Source organism: Drosophila guanche, unplaced genomic scaffold (genome assembly GCF_900245975.1).
Source record: "Drosophila guanche unplaced genomic scaffold, DGUA_6, whole genome shotgun sequence".
In the NCBI taxonomy this organism is placed as follows: Eukaryota; Metazoa; Arthropoda; class Insecta; order Diptera; family Drosophilidae; genus Drosophila; species Drosophila guanche.
This window is the reverse complement of record NW_022995755.1, coordinates 2395008-2412337: the sequence shown is the minus strand read 5'-3', so window position 1 is coordinate 2412337 and position 17330 is coordinate 2395008. Positions and strand designations below refer to the sequence as shown.

Genomic DNA, 17330 nt, shown 5'->3' with positions numbered 1-17330 from the left:
TAGGCTATCATACAAAATTATGACACTTAGAAAGGGTCGACTGTATTTGATTTGTTTTTGTATCGTTTTTGCACCAACTTTAGCGAAGGCTGATTTTAATGCACATTTAAAACAATAAGCCTCATTGTTAATCACATTAATACATGCTTTTGTATTTAATATTTTTCTCGGTAAACAAATGTAATTGGAGTCCTTTATCCATAGGTTGGATAATATTTATTTATATTCACCTCCAAGTGCACTATTTCAACTGTCTCGTTCTTGAAACTCACTCAACTATAATTATTTATTATTTCATTTAGTTATTTATCATAATCATCATCACACATTGTTGAGTGTAAAGTTTTCATATTCGTTTGAAATGATTTAAGATTGAGTTGACATTGGTTTTTCAACTTCAACTTAATACTCTTCTCAAGAACTAACATTGTAGTTCGAATAAGAACAAAGGTCGTGAGAGTTCAGACAATCAGATAGATTACAAATGATGGATGTACCGAGGGATTAACAAAATACAAAATAAAACAATAAGAAAAATCAAGTTTTTCACATGCATCTTAAAACTTATTATCTTCAGCCTGTGGCATCTCTAATGCAAAGCGTTATACTCTTGTCACTCTTGATTGACGTGGTGTAGACAAAAGAAGAAGAAATATCATTCCACTCGTTCTGATAGACCGACATTGCTAGCGAAACTTGGTGTAGCTATAAAAGCGAACATGCAATGAGTATTGACATTCAAAACCGAGCAGAACCCGTACAGAGATGTCAGGACTGCAGTGGTTTAGAGACGATCCTGTCAATTTCCATCTTCCATCATCCAATCGATGTTTGAAAGCTTCGACAAGATAACTACATTGCAGAAACTGTTCAAGGAGGAAATAGATTACCTATTAGTAAAAATCCACACATTTTTATATAAATTGCCCCAGTACATTCAGGGACTGGACGTTGAACGTTGATACATTTACGATGTCCTGCAACGTAAACATACCGGAGCAGACCATACCTCTATACTATTCCGAGAGTGTGATTAAATGTATCAACGTTGAACGTCCAGTCTCTGAATGACTTACAACTTAATAGCCTCCTTAAATGTTTACCAAAAGGTAATCTATTGCCTCTTTGAACAGTGTCTGCAATGTAGTTATCTTGTCGTTGCTTTCAAACATCGACTGCCAGCAGGACGCGAGCTCGAAATCCAAAGACTCGTCCACGCATTGTTTATTGATGGTCCTTTCTCTAAACCATTCTAGTCCTGAAATCTCTGCACGGGTTCTGCTCGATTTTGCGTTACAATGTTCTTTACATGTTCGCTTTCATATGCAGCTGAGACTTGATGAAATGTCTGTTATCTTAAGCAGCAGCAGCAGCTTATTTTTCCTCTCACAGCCAGCTTATCTCCTTTCACCCCAGTCTCGACCCAGTGTGTGTGTGTGTGCATGCGCTTTTTACATGTGTGTGGTCAAACAACAACTTGTAAACATTATCCCACATTATCACCCGTACTCCCTCTTCCGATTGATGACGCTTGGGCGCAGGCGGGATGTCGTCTCTTAGGTCAAGCAACTTGTGACCGTCCCTCGCCAGCTCGCGGACAAACTGTGCGCCCTGGTCAAGTGACTGCAACAAGGAAAGTTCTTGGTAGGCACGGGGGAAACAATAAGGACAACTTTTGGTCAGCTTGGTCATCAGCTGATGGTGGGCCTTGTGATGTACGGTTTGTGACACTTTCATCCTTGATCTGCTCCGATTTATGGCAGCTAATATTTTATATGTAATGATCCCACTAGACAATAGTTTGCTGCAGTCTCCACCAGTTTGTCTAGGCAATTATCTTAAAATAAGAATTAGATAACATATTTAATCAATCAATTAACTTCAGCGACTTCTAATCAGAGCAATGCAAATATGTACTTACATTTATTTACATTACATAAATGTAATCATTTGTAAGCGTTTCGTTGATAAAAAATGCATTGCATTGATAAAAATTCCATGCCATTATTGATTAATTGGCACAGATAAATGCCGAAACCTTACAATCAATCAGTTGAATCGATAAAGAAATACATCAAAATATGGACTTATAACTCGAGACTATTATATCATATCTAATGATCGCCAGAAACCCCCAAATAATGTATAATTTCTTATAGTTATAAGTAATACTTACTGCTCCAAAATCAACTAAAGAATAAATAAATACATTTCCATTCTCTTCGTTGCTGTATATTTATTACAATTATTATTATTATTTTATAACAATGAATATCAAATTATTGCTTTTGAAACTGTTCCTTTTGAGAATACTAGGCACAACTTGGGTGGGAATACTTTGCGGACCCCGGATGGAAAAACAAAGCGGAAAATTGTAAGGGAAGTGACGTGGGGAGGGGTTGTGGGAAGAGCACCACAATACTGACAATGTCCGAAAAAATAAACAAAAAAACACAAAAAACAATTCAACAAAACAAATTAAATAAATTGGAAAAAAAAACAAAGTTCGGCTTGGTAATTATTCATGCCAGAGTGGGCAGGGGCAGGGGCAGGCTGTCGATTCGGTTTATTCCTCCTCCTCGCCATCGAGTATGGCCTTGAAGCTGAATGGCTGGAAGGCATAGCCCAGGCCCTCATAGAACTTGCTCATGAACTCCACCCAGTGCAGACGCAGCGTGTGCAGGAAGGCGGACAGACCCTCCATCAGCACGAGAATTGCGAGGGTAAACAGGCACCAGGCGCCGAAAATGATGAACAAGCCAATGGCGCCGCCAACGCCGGACATCTTCAGGCCCAGCGACAACACCATGTTCCACAGCACCTCAGAGAGCTCTGCAAGCAAGGATTGTCATTAGATTCGATTAACTTTTTACATGGCTAAAGTTGCTGTTAACTCACGAGCATGAGCCAGGGACAGGGCCCACAGACGCAGATAGGAGGCCGTGTGCGAGATGGTACTGAGCACATATTCGATGGTGTGAATGGCCTGATGAATGTAAATCTCGCTCATGGGCTCATCCTCGTGACTGTGGCCGCCGCCGCCGCTCTCCTCGCCGCCAGAGAAGCCTGTGGGCAGAGGTGTCTCGCCATCGGCCAGCTCCATGTTGCCAGTCAGCTGGCCATTCTGTTTGGACTAAACGAAAGCAAAGAAGAAAGTCAATGAAGTGTATTCCCCGAGGAGATGTGCACTGTGCACTGTGCACTCTGCACTCACGTGAGCATTGTTCTTGCGTGTGAATTTGATGTAGAGCGGCTTGCCGAGCAGCATCCATGGGATGCAAATGAGGCCAATGATGACAAAGGTCTTCTGCAGATCCGGCTGTGACTCGAACATGAACTCATTGCAGCCCTTCGAGGGCGGTGTGTTCTTGAACAGCATCATGTTGATGAACATAATCAGCACTGAGGGTGCACAGCCGGGCGTCTGTGGCTGGAAGTTTGTCTGTGCGTTGTACGTGACCCACTTGAAGAACCTGTCAAAGGTAAACAAATCATTATTAGTGTGTGCTTTAGGTCGCAGCTCATTCTATACTCACATCATGAACACCATGTAGCCGAAGAGCAGCAGCAGGAAGAGTATCTGTGGCACAAACTCCAGGAAGATGGAGGCGTAGCGCTTGAAGTGCGTAAAGTTCACCACGGACATGCAGACGCCAAAGACCATGTGCAGCACACCGAAGATGATCGACAGCTTCATCTTGAAGCTGTTCAGGAAGATGATCTTGTTGTCGGCCAGCTGCCAAACGGGATCCAGACCAAACGGATAGACACCCACCGCAGAGCTGTTGGGCGGCATCTGCAGGCTCGGATTGGTCAGCACCGTCGACGTGTTGTAGTGGTTGACCCAGCGGGAGCCAAAGATATTCATTGACTTGGAGAACACATCGTTGTACACCATGCCCGTGTAGACGGCAAACAGACCCATGAGCAGAATGATGTAGCGACCGCCAAAGAAGATGTTCCAGATCTCGCCACCGTTGCGGATGCGAGCCAACTTGCGCTCGCACAGCACCATCCAGGCGCCGAAGAGCACGAGGATCAGGCCGTGTCCCAGATCGCCGAACATCACGGCGAACAGGAAGGGGAATGTAATGCACGTGTACAGCGCCGGGTTGCACTCGCGATACGAGGCCACGCCGTAGGAATCGATGAGGTTCTGGAAGCCGCGCGTGAACTTGTTGGTGCGATTGAAGGTCGGCGGCTGCTCGTTGGTGTCGATCACGTTGAGGAACGAGGGTATGGTGCTGCCCACGGCCGCGGAGCCATCGGATAGGGCCTTCTGCACAACGGGCAGATCCTTGGTGGGCACCCAGCACTCGCCGATGAGGCACTTCTTGGTCACATCCATGTTGAACAGATTCAGCGTGTGGTAGATGGCCTTCATCTTCTTGACCATGATCGACCACGAGGGCAGATTCTTGGACACTGTGGCCAGCACACGGCTGCGATGATCCTCGGTCTGGCTCAGCACCAGCTTCAGATCCTCGAGGCGCGTGCGCACATTCTTCACCATCTCCTCGCGCTCGTTGTGCGAGCTCGGGCAGGGGTACAGCGAGGCGTGGAAGCCCGTGCACACCTTCTTGATGCGATTCTTCAACTGCTCGCCCTGGAAGAAGGCCACAAAGACCGTCTTGTAGATGGGATGACCCGTGGCCGGATCGTTCAGCGGCTCATCCAGATCGGAGCGCTTGAGGAACACATTGCCGCGCGAGATGCGCCACAGCATGCGCTCGAAGGCAAACACACGCTCCCGATTGATGACACCGGCCACAAATCCCAGCCGTCCACGATGCTGGGCCGTGGGCTCATCAGCGCCGCCGGCACCGCGATTGCTCGAGTCCAGATTGAGCACCTCCTGGTCGGAGAAGAAGCCCTGCGTGTTCTCGAGTACCTTGCGGAGTTCGGTCAGCTCCAGGTAGTTGGACTTCATGTTCACCTCGTTCTGGGCCAGCTCAATCATCTCGGATTCGGTCTTCTCCAGATGCGCCTCCAGGTCGATGATTTCACGTGGATTGGGCGCACGCGGAATGTCATCCTGGATGTCGGGCAGCACAATGCCGTCCTTCTTGATCTCCGTCTCGATGTAGCGGATCTTGCGCTCCAGCTCATCGCAGCGTCTCACCTCAGTCACGAACTTGCGCTGAAAGGCGTTCACATTGATGTTCAACTGTGGGGGAGCCAGAGAAGATTCTCAATTAATAAACGATTCATTTAGGTCTGATTCTCTGTACTTACGTCGCGGAACTGCACACAGCCAGTTTCTCCCAGCTCAGAGACGGAGGTGTATGCGGCCTCTGGTTGTATAAACATTTGGCATAGTGCCATTTCCTCACTACGGAACATGTCCCCCATCTTGGCGACTGCTTACGTTCCCTGCAAAACAGAAGAGGAGAGCCAGAGGTATTAGTAAAACATTCCGCAGACATGCAATTAAAATTAGGCAGACAAATAATAAAAGCATCGAAGACGTCTTCCACCTCAAGATACGTAATAAGCCAACTGGCAGCATGGCATTAATGAACACAATCTTTGTTGACTTGCTACGCTGAAAGATTTTATTTGTTTGCCTTTCCATTTCTTTGTTTAACCAAAAGGCCATTTACTCTATTTTCAGCTTTGTCTGCCTCAACACATGTGGGGGGAATCGAATAAATTGATTTTAAAATCTGTTTTTCTTAAGCCCTAATGGAATCTTGGTCAAAATTGCGACATCGAGTCACGTTCTAAATCAATTAAAGCCCCCAAAGCACGTAACTTTTGTGAAAATAAAAGGCAGTACGACAATATACTCGAATTTTGGACTTGCGAGTAATTTCAGGGACAGCTACACAGCCCAAAACTTTGTGTTGATTTTCTTAAAATACCCCACAGAGTTTGGGAGCCCTCAGCTGTGGGAATTATGGATGATTTGTTTCCACATAATTGCTCCTTATCAATATGCACCCCAGATTCTTTCCCGGAACTGAGCAAGAGCAATTTTTAAGGGAACAATTTGCCACAATTTAAATTAGATACAAAAATTCTGTAAGTGGAGGAATACAATGTGGATAAGAAAATGGCATGGCATTTATTTTTGCTGCTAATATGTACTTATGTATATGTATACACATTTTTAGTTCTTAGAATTAACCGATTTATGAGCAATAATTTAGATTATGAAAACTCTTGCTTTATTGCTTTGCCTCGCTGACCACGACACATTTGAATGTACATTTGTTGCTGTAACTTTATGGATCTATGAATATACATAAATATGTACATACATAATAGGTTCAGTCTTTGGAAGCCCCAAAGGCTGCAAATAAATTCTGCCCATGTTTATGTCTGCCATTACAATATTTGCCAGATAAAATAGTAAAAATCTTGCGAAGGCAGTAATCAGTAATTATTATCTACCACGAAAGCCATGACCCTAAAATGTAATTTCTGTATGTATAAATGCACAGGGTACATATGTATTTATGTACTTTTGCAGCTCTACAAGGCTAAAGTACTCGGCATTGTATACTTGTTGTACATTTTGGCATCGTATATTTTGTGGCAATCTGCTGCTTCAGTTTATTTGAAGAGCCCCGATGCAATATTGTTTACTGCCCAAGAAAAACAATTCTTATCGCTTTGTCGGCTCTAAATGCATTCCCCGGCACGTAAAACCCCCCAACCAAAATATGCGGGATAGTGGTACATGTTTAGCCCAATGATTAACCCAAAATGAGTGATAATTGTAATTGTCGTCTAATCAAGTGCTGCCAGGCCATATGTAAATACTACTCCGAAAATGACTGAAACTCGAAAAATGCAAGTAATTAGTGTTTTTGATTTGATTAGTTCGAAAGCAACCGGGGCGGGCAGGGGTCCTGGTGTACACACAGACGTTTGGGTTGGCTGTGACATCATCGGCGGTCCCAAGCAGTCAACGACACGGAGACATCAGCACATTATCGAACATTAATGGGCACCCGCACACAGACAGGAGAGAATTAGCTTTTGCTTTTTGCGGCACGATGTACACATGTTATCCTATATAGTATAGAGAAGCGGTGCTCGAAACATTTGTAATTTTGCCATGGACATAATGGCTGCAGCATAGAACGAACCACAATGTGTGATGGTTCCTTGGCCACTAGCCCAGAGGCAGACAATCCCTACCAAAAAGCAGCCAAAACCAGCAGCAGAACTCGGTGGTTTCCATCGATCAATCACGTGGCAGACTTCTGGGGCAGTCACGACAGTAGACGGTTCATATTCCCGCGAGAGCTGTGGATATCAAGTGCTCGAGAGGGGGAATGGGAATCGGAGGCAATTCACTTGCTCGCCGCCGCCTGTTGCTTGCTGATGTTTGCTGTTTTTTGGTCATTCCCATGCCGGCATACTCGTACATATCTTGAGAACAGTCCAAGCAATGCCATGGCTCAGTTTTGGCACGTTTATCAGCTCAAACACTTGACACCCTGCACCGGTCGTCCAATGATAATTGCTTGTTTGATAGGTTCTATTTTTTATTTGCAACTTTTCGTACTGTCCAAGGCGCAATTCATTGTCGCCCACTTGCTAAAAATAGCAATGATATGAAACTCCCATTCCCTCCCGCTCTAGTTAATTATTAATAATGCACATACGAAGAATATGGCCAGCTACTATTGATGGGCTACGAATGGTGAACTATTTATGGCATTATTAATGACCGATTGGCGTGTGCCCGCCCGCACCAGAAACGATGGGAAAGCCGCACAGGTGCCAATATGCAGCGTATACCAGTTAAATTTACAATGCTCCATAGAGTATTATAAAAGCACCAAAAGTATTCCCCCGAAGGAATTTTGAGCACTTTACAACCTTCATAAATTTAATGGAACGAAAAGTGGAAAGTCGAATTTTGACTTGAAAAAGTTTGAGCTAACTGAATGGAATATTTAATGGAACGAAAAGTGGAAAGTCGAATTTTGACTTGAAAAAGTTTGAGCTAACTGAATGGAATATTTTTGTTTTGTTTGGGCAGGAAGTATAAAGATTGGCTTCCTTGCAGCGATTACACAGAATTTCTAGACATTTTAGGAGCAGATCGTGTTTGCTAGAACGATGAATCGAGTGACACTCCCTTAGCACGGACACGAACCCATACAGTAGCAGCCATTGTTGTTAAATCAGCGATAATGATATCATGCCACAGCCATAGCATATATTAATTTATATATTTTTACTGTCTGATGTATAACGAAATTATGTGTATACCCCTGATGTTTTATTTTCCTTTTCAAACCCAATTAATGAAGTGGCATTCGCTTTCAATTGTAACTCGCCTCGCAAACGTGGTTGAATAAATTTGATGAGCGCGCACTCTCGTTAATAATACAAATAATTTCCAATTGCCGAATACACGCACAGCACAGCACGGACCAAGGCGGCGGGCCCAGAGTAACTGTAAACCAGTTCAACTTCAAAACAGCAACCGAATGCGACGTTGCTTTTGCCGTTAGCTTTTCGCTGGTCATTTTCGTGATGTTTGCGTGCGACTGTGTGTGAGGTGGGGTGGTATAAATGTTTAGGTGTTCGAGTGCTTTTCCCTTTATGTTGTTGGTCCTGCATACACATGTAAGATGGGTGGGGAGGGCAGAGCCTTAATCACACTTTGCCGGGCGGGCGCAAGGCAGCGCTGACGAACGTCAACCCCCGTCACAGTGCACGCCCATGGCTGTGCTGGCACCGTTAATATCGCTACCACTAAAGTTTCGTCAAGTTTTGTATTCTGTTTTGTTTGTTTTTCTCGCTCTCTGCCTCTCTCTCTCTGTGGGTTTCTATCGCAGCTCGCTTTGCGCTACGTTCTATTTGTTGTTAATTCGAATTACTTCAACTTTTATTGAACAATATTGCTGTGCCCGATTTTATGACAAATTTTTTTTCCATTTTCCACTACGCTTTGTCATTCAAGGGGTGTTGCGAGCAACGATACATATGGAGGCGATCGTACGTCTCAAGGCAGACAGACAGACCGGGCCTGGGCACACACTCATCTCATCGTTTATAAACGACAATTGTCGATACAGCAATTGACTTTTTTCAAAGTGCCTGCAGCTCCAGAGCCCACTAACCAGTGACGACGGGCCTGTGCCAAATGATAAGCAAAGGGTGAATTGGCAAAGGCTTTGGGAGCCCCCCATTCAGTATTATTTCCCGAGTGCAGTGCTCCGCCCAGTTGCTTTTTGCTGATAAGCACGCTGAAGTTACGCAATTATTGGAGATCTGCGACTCAAGTGGCATAATTACCAGACGCCGCCGTGTATTAGAGGCTTGAAAATCTAGGCTTTCTAGATTTCTCGAACAATTCCGATTTTCCCATTCATAAACAGCTGCATGGAACGGACGAGGGCTAATCAGCCAGTTTGATTGATTGATCGAAGTGCTTGTGGAAACGAGATCATAAATTACAATTAAATGAAATTTATTGGTCGGAATTATTGGGTTTGGAGTACTACTTGAGTGCTGTTTAAGTGCAAGGGAGTTTTCCATTCTATTCAAGATATTTTCCACGGATCACTGCAGAACGACAGCAGATCACATGATACGCGATTGCATAAAAACTCAAAACTCGACTCTCCGTAACGCCCCTGGAGAGGTGAGCACGACCCACACATACACATACACATACACACACGCACACAGTCACTAAGCAACACTCACACTCGTGGTGGGTCCCCTGACGTCTGTGCGTAACGGAGAGATACTCGCGCCCAGAGACAGAGACAAAGCTACGGTAGCAGGTATCTCTGGCTCTGGGCAGGTGGGAGCGGCGCAGCGTTTACACAATGAGTCCCATGACAGGCGCCCACAAGCAGCTCAGTAGCAGCAGCTACTAGCAAATCACGTGCTGTTGCCTTGCAATGGGGAAAATGCAGGCAATTTTCATGAGCTGCAGCCACGTGCTTGTGCCTGGGCCTGGCCCTGGGCTCTTTTCTTCCTTTTTTACCCACACACACACTCACGGAACACTGTCCCTGCTGCAGTGGCACTTTCTTTCCAAGTCAAGATCACCTTGAACTCGATAATCGCAAAATAATATTGGCCTGTCTGCGACTATATTGTTGTTTGAATTGTGTTTTTGTGCTTTCTGGTTTTTGATTCGCTTACCTTCACAGCTCCGAAAATGATTTTAATGCCAAAGACACCAGAGTCGAGAGTCCCCAGAGTATGTGAGATAAATTTAGAACTTGTTTTTGCCCGTTGCGCCTGTGTAGGTTGCCGATCACGAAATCCCGATCCACGTCTGGTCAGTGCCAGCGTTTTCTTGCTTTTAAATTTGGCATTCGGAGAAGCAAGTAAAGCGACTCTGCCGCATCGGATATAGCGCGCACCACTCGCTCTCACTTTGTCTAGCTCTCTCTCGTAGCTGGCTCTCTCTTTCGCTCGCATGCCCACTATGTATGATCAGCGTTGTCTGTTATCAGAAATCGGAATACAAAAGTCAAAATGCTCGAGAGGCTACATATGTACGTAAATGTAAGTAAGTTCGTATAGTAGACACTATCAATTTAAATTAATAACGCTTCAAGAACTAATTCCCATGTCTAGATAAGAACCTTTGATATTGATGGTTCTTTGTTTTGGTTTTGTCAGCTTTATAAATCGCCCCCTCTGATACGGGCCTTGGTAACAACACACACACAACAAACGGGCGAAACGCGTTAGTGCATTTCTGAAACGCGCTAATGTGCGATTCCTAGCACACCCACAAACGGTCTTACTCGGTCTTTGTTTTGATTTTTGCACTGCATTTAATTTTGCAAAAAAAAACAATGTCCTACGCCGGCTACAGTCAGCTGCCCAGTGGCAGTGACCACGAACAGCGTCAGCAGCAGCTGGCAGCCAGCACCTACGATGTCCTGCAGCGCACCGGCGACAGCATTCAGCGCTCCAATCAGATTGCCATCGAAACTGAGAACATGGGGGCGGAGGTTAGTGCAAAACCAATGAAAATTAATTGTAAAAATGTTAACTTGTTTGCCTGTAGGTGCTGGGTGAGTTGGGTGAGCAACGCGAGTCCTTGCTGCGCACCACACGCCGCCTGGAAGATGCCGACCAGGATCTGTCCAAGTCTCGCGCAATCATACGCAAACTTGGCCGCGAGGTGCTCTACAATAAGATCATATTGGTGTGCATAATCCTACTGGAGTTGGGCATACTCATTGGCCTGCTGGTGCTCAAGTTCGCGCACCTCTGAGGTGTATTCCAAAGTTAAATGATTGAGTTACCCAACGATAGGTGGAGGGGCGTTTAATTACGTTTTATTTGAATTGTTCTACCTGTAACACACATCAACGTTAAGCCCATGCCTTAGACATATTAGTGCAGTAAGTTACATTTTGTATGTATTATTGATAAATAAACACAGACACGTATAATATTTATAGTTGGAAGTTCTACGCTCCAGTCTCGCTCCCCAATCTCTGTTCTAAATCCGTCACTTACGCAGGAACAATGATAATTCGAGTATGATTAATAACCACGACTATTTGGCATAAAAGCAAACATGTAGTTGCACTCAGAGCGGGTGATAATAATACTTGATCGATATGATTACGCATAAGTACGGGTATGGGACGATTCCCATCCTAGATCTAGATTTGTTCGAGGATTATTCCGGGTGTGCTTAAAGCGGTTTAGTTTGTTCTGCTTTGGGCCGTTTGACTGCGGCTCAGTTTTTGAGTCACTTTCAGTTATCCTTCGGCAGCACAATGGACCAGCCGAAGACGCGTCGATCGAAGCCGCACGAGAACAAGTCACAATTCAGCAGCGGCTCCTCGGCCCAGGCCACCGACGAGACCATGCGGCGATGCCCCTGGCGACTGGTGCGCGGCAAGCGGGCCACCCGCTGCCCATTCAAATCGAACAAACGAATCTGTCGGTTGTCGTGGGGTATGGCAATGATGCCTCCGGTGGACACTGCCAACCGATTGACCGACGAATCGGTGCGTATTGTGGCCAGCGCTGAGCGCATGTTGCGCAGTTCCCACACCTTGATGGTGCGATCATCGGAGCCGGACACCACCTTATCATCCCGAGCAAACACGCTCGATGTGACGGTCTCTGTGTGTCCCTGGAAGACGGATACGGCTGGTATGGGATCTCGGAAATCCCACAAACGAAAGGTCGTATCACGCGAGGCGGTCACCACCAGACGCTGCGTGGGATGCGCCGAAACGTGTGTCAGCTCGTGATCGTGTCCTGTCAACGGCTGCAGCGGCTGACTCGTCTCCACGTCCCACAATATGGCGGTGCGGTCCCAGCTGCCGGTGATGATCTGATCCATGCTGGACAGCCAGTCGGCAGCCACCACCACGGACAGATGGCCACCAGGGCCAGCAAACTCACAGAGCGGAGTGCGCAACGTGTCGACGCGATCTCGGTCCTCCACCTGCTCATCGCTATCATCGAGTTCCTCCTCCGAAGAGTGGCCCTTTCTGTGGGGAAACCAAGAGGTTGAGAGAATGCCGAGATGCCACATTTGTCGCTCACTTACTTGGGCACCTCCCAGTTGACGGCCGCTTGCCAAATGTGTGCCGTTCCATCGCCACTGCCAGTCAGCACGAGATCCCGATTCTGATGGAATTTGATGGAGTTCACGGACCCAGCATGCCCTTGGTACTGCAACAGGCAGCGGGCGCTTTCAATGCCCCAAATACAGGCTGTGTGATCGGCCGAAGCCGTGCCAATGATGGGTTGACCAGTCTTGGCAGCCACCTGCCAGATGCCATCCTTGTGGCCGCCAAACTCGCGCACCACCGACGCGACCACCGTCTGCGCTTTGAAGCTGGACACAATGCGACTGGTCTGGGCCTTGATTTTGTTGCTTGCCTTCACCTTGCTGCCGCCCGTGGCACTGCTGAGCTTCGCCTTGAGGCTCTTGTGTGTGCTGGAGGCTGCTGCCAGGAAGCTGGCACCTACCTCATCCACCTGTGTGCTTGTCGAGGGTGTGGCAGCGGTGAGGGAAGAGCCACCAGTTGCTATGGCGGGCATGACTGCACCCGCTCCATAACGCTCACGTTCGCGTGGCTCGTGCGAGGTCAGCGATTCTCTGTTGCTGGTGGCATTCTCAAGTTTCTCTTGCACTGCAACCAAAGAATGTGTTGAGTTGAGTTCCCTTGGGTACGGTTATCGAATGACAAATGTACTCACAATTCTGATTCTCCAGGTAGAGCTGCTCGAATTCCTTTTCAATCTGCGAGAACAAATAATGAAGTCGAACTCGGAATGGGGCATCCTCGGGTATGTTGGCCAGGTCTTCGGTGAGACTCGTAAGTCGGGCCGCGCGTGCCTTTGTTGCTGTTGCTTTCATATTGTGCGGGGTGGGGGCGGGCGCGTAGTTGTGGGTGCACCCGTGTATTTGTTTTGTGTATCTACCAAATATTTTTCCTGCCTCCCGCAAGCTGAACGCTGCCTGTCACCGTCTGCTGGCGCACAATCCAATTAGCAGTTTTGGTTTAGTTTTAGCTTCTGCAGGCGTTATTGATCCATCTTCATGTGGCCGTGTCGGAGTTGTTTAGTGCGGAATTTGTTTCACTTAATTTTTGCAATGATAACGAAACAGCTGGAGGGTTGTGAGTGTGTGTGTTCCTCCGTTATCGTGCTCTGACAATCGTTCGTTGATCACCTCTAGCTTTTTGATACGACACGAAACAAGTGTAGCAAGTCGATGTATTTATTAACCCCTTGAGAAGCGATGGGTACTTAAATAAATATGCCAATTTCTATTGTATTTACCTTTTTAGTTTAAACATTATTTTGTAAGCAATCCAATAGCAGGAAGTCATAAAAGCATCCCTACCTGACGGAGTATTGATTGCTAAATCGAATAAAAGTATAGTTTCAGTTCTAAGAGTACTAATTACCTGATAATAATAAACTGAACATTAAAATCGAGTAAAATGATTTTAGATTCCCAGTATATTTTACTGTATATTTTGAAAATTAAAATGTATATTTCGGTATATTTTCGAGGCCCTCACGGTATATTTGTTTGATAAATACGCGGTCACACTGGCTGTGTGCTTGAAATATTTAAATAACATATTTACGGATCTCAATAGGTTTTCAGACAAAACAAATACGTCCACCCCCTTGACACAACGCAACAGCTGTACAAACTCCGCTAGCTTTCTTTGGCCATCTGCGAGCAGAGCAACATTGCGCAAAGCCAATATCGTTAAACCGGTTTTCCTCTGTTGCGTCTGTCTCGAATTTTCGGTGTGTGTTTTGCCCCACATGTATTTTGGTTGCACAGCCAGCTGATTTATTATTGGATCTCTGTCGGTGCCAACGAACTCGCCAACCAAACATTTTCGGCAACGTTTACGTGCCCATTCCTCTATTTGCACTGCTAACAAGATGAAAAACGTTTTAGATGTCATGTCGCTGCAGCAGCACGTGGAGTCCAGCAAAGCCCAGGCCCAAGCGCTCAAACCCATTGACTATCGGTGAGTCCAAAGCTGAATGTCCAAACCGTGCATTATTTATTGCAACTCTCCCTACTGCTTGCAGCAAGTTGAACATGCCAGGCATTGTGCCACTGTACATATTCGAGTGCGCCACCAAGCTCAAGATGAAGCCACTGACTGCCGCATGTGCCGCCATTGTCTACCATCGCTTCTTCAAGGAGGTCAAGCCCACTGACTACGATGAGTTCGTGAGTGCATAAATGGGACTGCTAAATAGATCTGTCTAATAGCTAACTTTCCTGCCAGCTAATTGCCGCATCTTCGCTGTACCTGGCTGGCAAAATCAAGGATGACGATTGTGTGAAAATACGCGACGTCATCAACGTGGCATACTGCACACTGAATCGTGACAGTGCTCCGCTGGATCTGAACGATGAATACTGGTCCATGCGCGATGCCATTGTCCAAGCAGAGCTGCTCATTACACGCACACTCGGGTTTGACTTGAACATAGATCTGGCGCACAAGGTAAACCTTCGGTTGGGAAGATCCTTTTGCTCCAATTTCACACGTTATCTTCTCCCTTTAGTACCTTCTCTACTATATGAAAACCCTGCAAGACTGGGTGGGTGCCGAGGTGTGGAACTCGGTGCCGATAGCCAAGGCGGCCGCCTCGTACCTACAAGACTTTCACCACAGCCCCAACATACTTAAATACAAGCCCACACACGTTGCCATTGGCTGCCTCTCGCTGGCCATGCAGACGTACGGCATACAGGTGCCGCTCACCGACGAGGCGGAGGAGGGTTCCATGTGGTACAAGCCGCTCGTTAAGGACTTTACCAGGGAGCAGCAGTGGGAGATCATCGAGAATGTCATTGAAGTGTACAAGAACGAAGCTCTCCTCAAGGCGGCATAATCTCGGACTGTAGGCAGGACTTGAACTCTGCTGTAATTGGCATTCCCATATGAATTTATTTATTATTTGCTCACAAATCATGAAACACCATCCCACCATCCACCCAATCTTATAGCCTTGGGTCAGCAGCTCTCAAATGTCTTTAATGCATTCCCATCTCCATAGAAAATAGGAAATAGACAATGAAAACCGGTTAAAGCGAAATAAAGTCCTTTGTACTATATGTATTACAAATATTACAAATTTTATATTGAAAATATATGGAAATCTTAATTTTATATATAGTTTGCAAATGTACACTCGTGAGTCACGCTCCCATCTCCAATCCAAAATGAGAAGTATATTTCGGTATTTATTTTTGAGAATCGTGCAGTATTTTCATCGATAAACCCACGGTCACACTGTGTCTGTGACAACAACAATAAAATGCTTCTATGTAGTCGTGTCTGGGCACACTGCAAGCACGTGGGGAAAATAACCTCTACGCCAGGTAAGTATTAGAGCAAAGCTGTAACCAAGTTACATATTACGACGTGGCGATTTCCCCCTTGAAAGGCGGGTGGCCAAATAATTCCCCTCTACCTAAGGGTAGAGCGGTAACTTAAAACCACAAAAAAAAAAAAAAAAAAAAAAAAATGCTTCTATAAACAAAACAGAATAGAATTGTTGCCAATAAAAAGACACAATGCGCAAGACATGGGTGAAGCGTGAGAACATCTACTACAAGCCATTCTACAGGCAGAAATCCAAAATGTTCCTGCTGCTCATCTTCCTGGTGGGAATATCGTTCATCGCCTATCAGGTACCGATACAACCCATACGAAACCATTTTCGGCATTCTGGCCAGCCTAAATGTGTACAAAATGTATATAATATAATAAACGAATAATAGGCCTTCTCGCTGAACCAGTTGCCCACGGTGCACTCGCCCTGGAACCTGCAGCAGCTGCGCCGCAAGCACAAGGAAATGATGCAGTCCCTGTCCCTGGGCAGCAAACAGCGCGACGTGGACCCCTTCGATGGCGGCGGGGCAACGGAGGCGAGAGTAGCGGCCGCTGCTGGCCCGGACACATCTTCCGCTCCCGATGTGGAGCCCATTAAAATTATACGGTAAGTCGAATCCCAAACTATGAGCTGTTGCTCGGCCAATTTTTGATGAGTTCCTCCTCTGCACGCACAGCGGTACGCGCCTCTTCGACTATGACGCGTACAAACCAAACTTTGAGGGCAAGTTCAAGTGCCTGGATGGCAGCAAGGAGATAGCGTTCGACCACTTGAACGACAACTACTGCGACTGCGAGGCTGACGGCAGCGACGAGCCCAGCACGAATGCCTGCACCAACGGGCGCTTCTACTGCCGCTACCAGAAGCGCCACATAACTGGCCGCGGCCAGGACAAGTATGTGGCCAGCAGTCGCGTGAACGATCACGTATGCGATTGCTGTGACGGCAGCGACGAGTGGACGACACACGTCAAGTGCCGCAACGACTGTGCGTAGTGCCCAGGAACCGCTGCATAGCAGACAGCCTGGACACCTCCGACGCCACCTCCGCCAAGGACATATACATAAATCTCAAGGATGAAGCAGTAGCAGTCTGTGGGCGCAACACAAGCGATATTTTTTTACAAGTACAATAGAATTGTAATTTATTTTAAAAGTAAGTAGTTTGAATAAAAGAAACAAATTTGAAGAGCAACAACAGTCAGTGTGTTGAGTGTTGTGCGTGTCTCCTTCTACTCTGTATTCGTATTTGTATTCGTTTATGCTTATTTCATTTATTTTTACCAGACTCTCCTCGTAGAATTTACATGTCGTCGGGGCGTGTGGAAACACTCTATTTAATCGCTAAAGAAGTAAAAGTTTACTTTTAGCACGATTTATGCGCAGCTTTTTCCATTTATAATGTTCATTAATAGTTAAGTGCTACACACACACATGCGCACATAATGCAACTGCAACTGTACTTTTGTATATGTATTC

The 17330-nt window shown here is 46.0% G+C and overlaps 5 protein-coding genes across 7 annotated transcripts; 3 read left to right on the top strand and 2 right to left on the bottom strand.

The window, feature by feature from the left end:
• Window positions 1–2216: 2216 nt before the first annotated feature.
• On the bottom strand, window positions 2217–10310 carry LOC117589947 (V-type proton ATPase 116 kDa subunit a). Of its 2 annotated transcripts, none has more exons than XM_034282238.1 (6): window positions 10126–10310; window positions 5236–5373; window positions 3537–5167; window positions 3215–3473; window positions 2899–3133; window positions 2217–2832 (listed from the first exon to the last, which is right to left on the bottom strand). In XM_034282238.1, the coding sequence occupies exons 2-6, from the start codon at window positions 5350–5352 to the stop codon at window positions 2567–2569; spliced, it is 2508 nt and encodes an 835-aa protein (XP_034138129.1). In that variant the 5' UTR covers window positions 5353–5373; window positions 10126–10310; the 3' UTR covers window positions 2217–2566. The 2 variants fall into 2 exon arrangements, with proteins under 2 accessions (XP_034138129.1, XP_034138130.1); XM_034282239.1 differs by lacking the exon at window positions 10126–10310 and adding an exon at window positions 8301–8325.
• A 416-nt stretch (window positions 10311–10726) lies between these two features.
• Window positions 10727–11398, top strand: LOC117589951 (vesicle transport through interaction with t-SNAREs homolog 1B). Its single transcript, XM_034282242.1, has 2 exons — window positions 10727–10949; window positions 11006–11398. Exons 1-2 carry the CDS (start codon window positions 10791–10793, stop codon window positions 11213–11215), a joined length of 369 nt encoding a protein of 122 aa, XP_034138133.1. The 5' UTR covers window positions 10727–10790; the 3' UTR covers window positions 11216–11398.
• Window positions 11260–13626, bottom strand: LOC117589948 (WD repeat-containing protein 37). The gene is made up of 3 exons (XM_034282240.1): window positions 13171–13626; window positions 12515–13103; window positions 11260–12455 (listed from the first exon to the last, which is right to left on the bottom strand). The coding sequence occupies exons 1-3, from the start codon at window positions 13328–13330 to the stop codon at window positions 11708–11710; spliced, it is 1497 nt and encodes a 498-aa protein (XP_034138131.1). The 5' UTR covers window positions 13331–13626; the 3' UTR covers window positions 11260–11707.
• A 406-nt stretch (window positions 13627–14032) lies between these two features.
• Window positions 14033–15552, top strand: LOC117589949 (cyclin-Q). The gene is made up of 4 exons (XM_034282241.1): window positions 14033–14468; window positions 14533–14677; window positions 14736–14957; window positions 15019–15552. Exons 1-4 carry the CDS (start codon window positions 14380–14382, stop codon window positions 15346–15348), a joined length of 786 nt encoding a protein of 261 aa, XP_034138132.1. The 5' UTR covers window positions 14033–14379; the 3' UTR covers window positions 15349–15552.
• Window positions 15553–15957: 405 nt separating this feature from the next.
• Window positions 15958–17099, top strand: LOC117589632 (glucosidase 2 subunit beta). Of its 2 annotated transcripts, none has more exons than XM_034281723.1 (3): window positions 15958–16150; window positions 16259–16458; window positions 16529–17099. In XM_034281723.1, the coding sequence occupies exons 1-3, from the start codon at window positions 16034–16036 to the stop codon at window positions 16845–16847; spliced, it is 636 nt and encodes a 211-aa protein (XP_034137614.1). In that variant the 5' UTR covers window positions 15958–16033; the 3' UTR covers window positions 16848–17099. The 2 variants fall into 2 exon arrangements, with proteins under 2 accessions (XP_034137614.1, XP_034137612.1); XM_034281721.1 differs by having other exon boundaries at window positions 15960–16150; window positions 16241–16458.
• The last annotated feature ends 231 nt before the right edge of the window (window positions 17100–17330 follow it).

Excerpts from the sequence above, each read along its gene's own strand:
- LOC117589947 (XM_034282238.1), bottom strand. The coding sequence starts at position 5,352 with ATGGGGGACATGTTCCGTAGTGAGGAAATGGCACTATGCCAAATGTTT. Across the intron at positions 5,168-5,235 it reads GCTGTGTGCAGTTCCGCGAC|TTGAACATCAATGTGAACGC; the intron begins GTAAGTACAGAG and ends GCTCCCCCACAG. Across the intron at positions 3,134-3,214 it reads CACGCAAGAACAATGCTCAC|TCCAAACAGAATGGCCAGCT; the intron begins GTGAGTGCAGAG and ends GCTTTCGTTTAG.
- LOC117589632 (XM_034281721.1), top strand. The coding sequence starts at position 16,034 with ATGCGCAAGACATGGGTGAAGCGTGAGAACATCTACTACAAGCCATTC. Across the intron at positions 16,151-16,240 it reads TATCGTTCATCGCCTATCAG|GCCTTCTCGCTGAACCAGTT; the intron begins GTACCGATACAA and ends AACGAATAATAG. Across the intron at positions 16,459-16,528 it reads GAGCCCATTAAAATTATACG|CGGTACGCGCCTCTTCGACT; the intron begins GTAAGTCGAATC and ends CTGCACGCACAG.
- LOC117589951 (XM_034282242.1), top strand. The coding sequence starts at position 10,791 with ATGTCCTACGCCGGCTACAGTCAGCTGCCCAGTGGCAGTGACCACGAA. Across the intron at positions 10,950-11,005 it reads CTGAGAACATGGGGGCGGAG|GTGCTGGGTGAGTTGGGTGA; the intron begins GTTAGTGCAAAA and ends GTTTGCCTGTAG.
- LOC117589948 (XM_034282240.1), bottom strand. The coding sequence starts at position 13,330 with ATGAAAGCAACAGCAACAAAGGCACGCGCGGCCCGACTTACGAGTCTC. Across the intron at positions 13,104-13,170 it reads CTACCTGGAGAATCAGAATT|TGCAAGAGAAACTTGAGAAT; the intron begins GTGAGTACATTT and ends CTTTGGTTGCAG. Across the intron at positions 12,456-12,514 it reads GTCAACTGGGAGGTGCCCAA|AAAGGGCCACTCTTCGGAGG; the intron begins GTAAGTGAGCGA and ends GTTTCCCCACAG.
- LOC117589949 (XM_034282241.1), top strand. The coding sequence starts at position 14,380 with ATGAAAAACGTTTTAGATGTCATGTCGCTGCAGCAGCACGTGGAGTCC. Across the intron at positions 14,469-14,532 it reads CTCAAACCCATTGACTATCG|CAAGTTGAACATGCCAGGCA; the intron begins GTGAGTCCAAAG and ends TACTGCTTGCAG. Across the intron at positions 14,678-14,735 it reads CCACTGACTACGATGAGTTC|CTAATTGCCGCATCTTCGCT; the intron begins GTGAGTGCATAA and ends CTTTCCTGCCAG.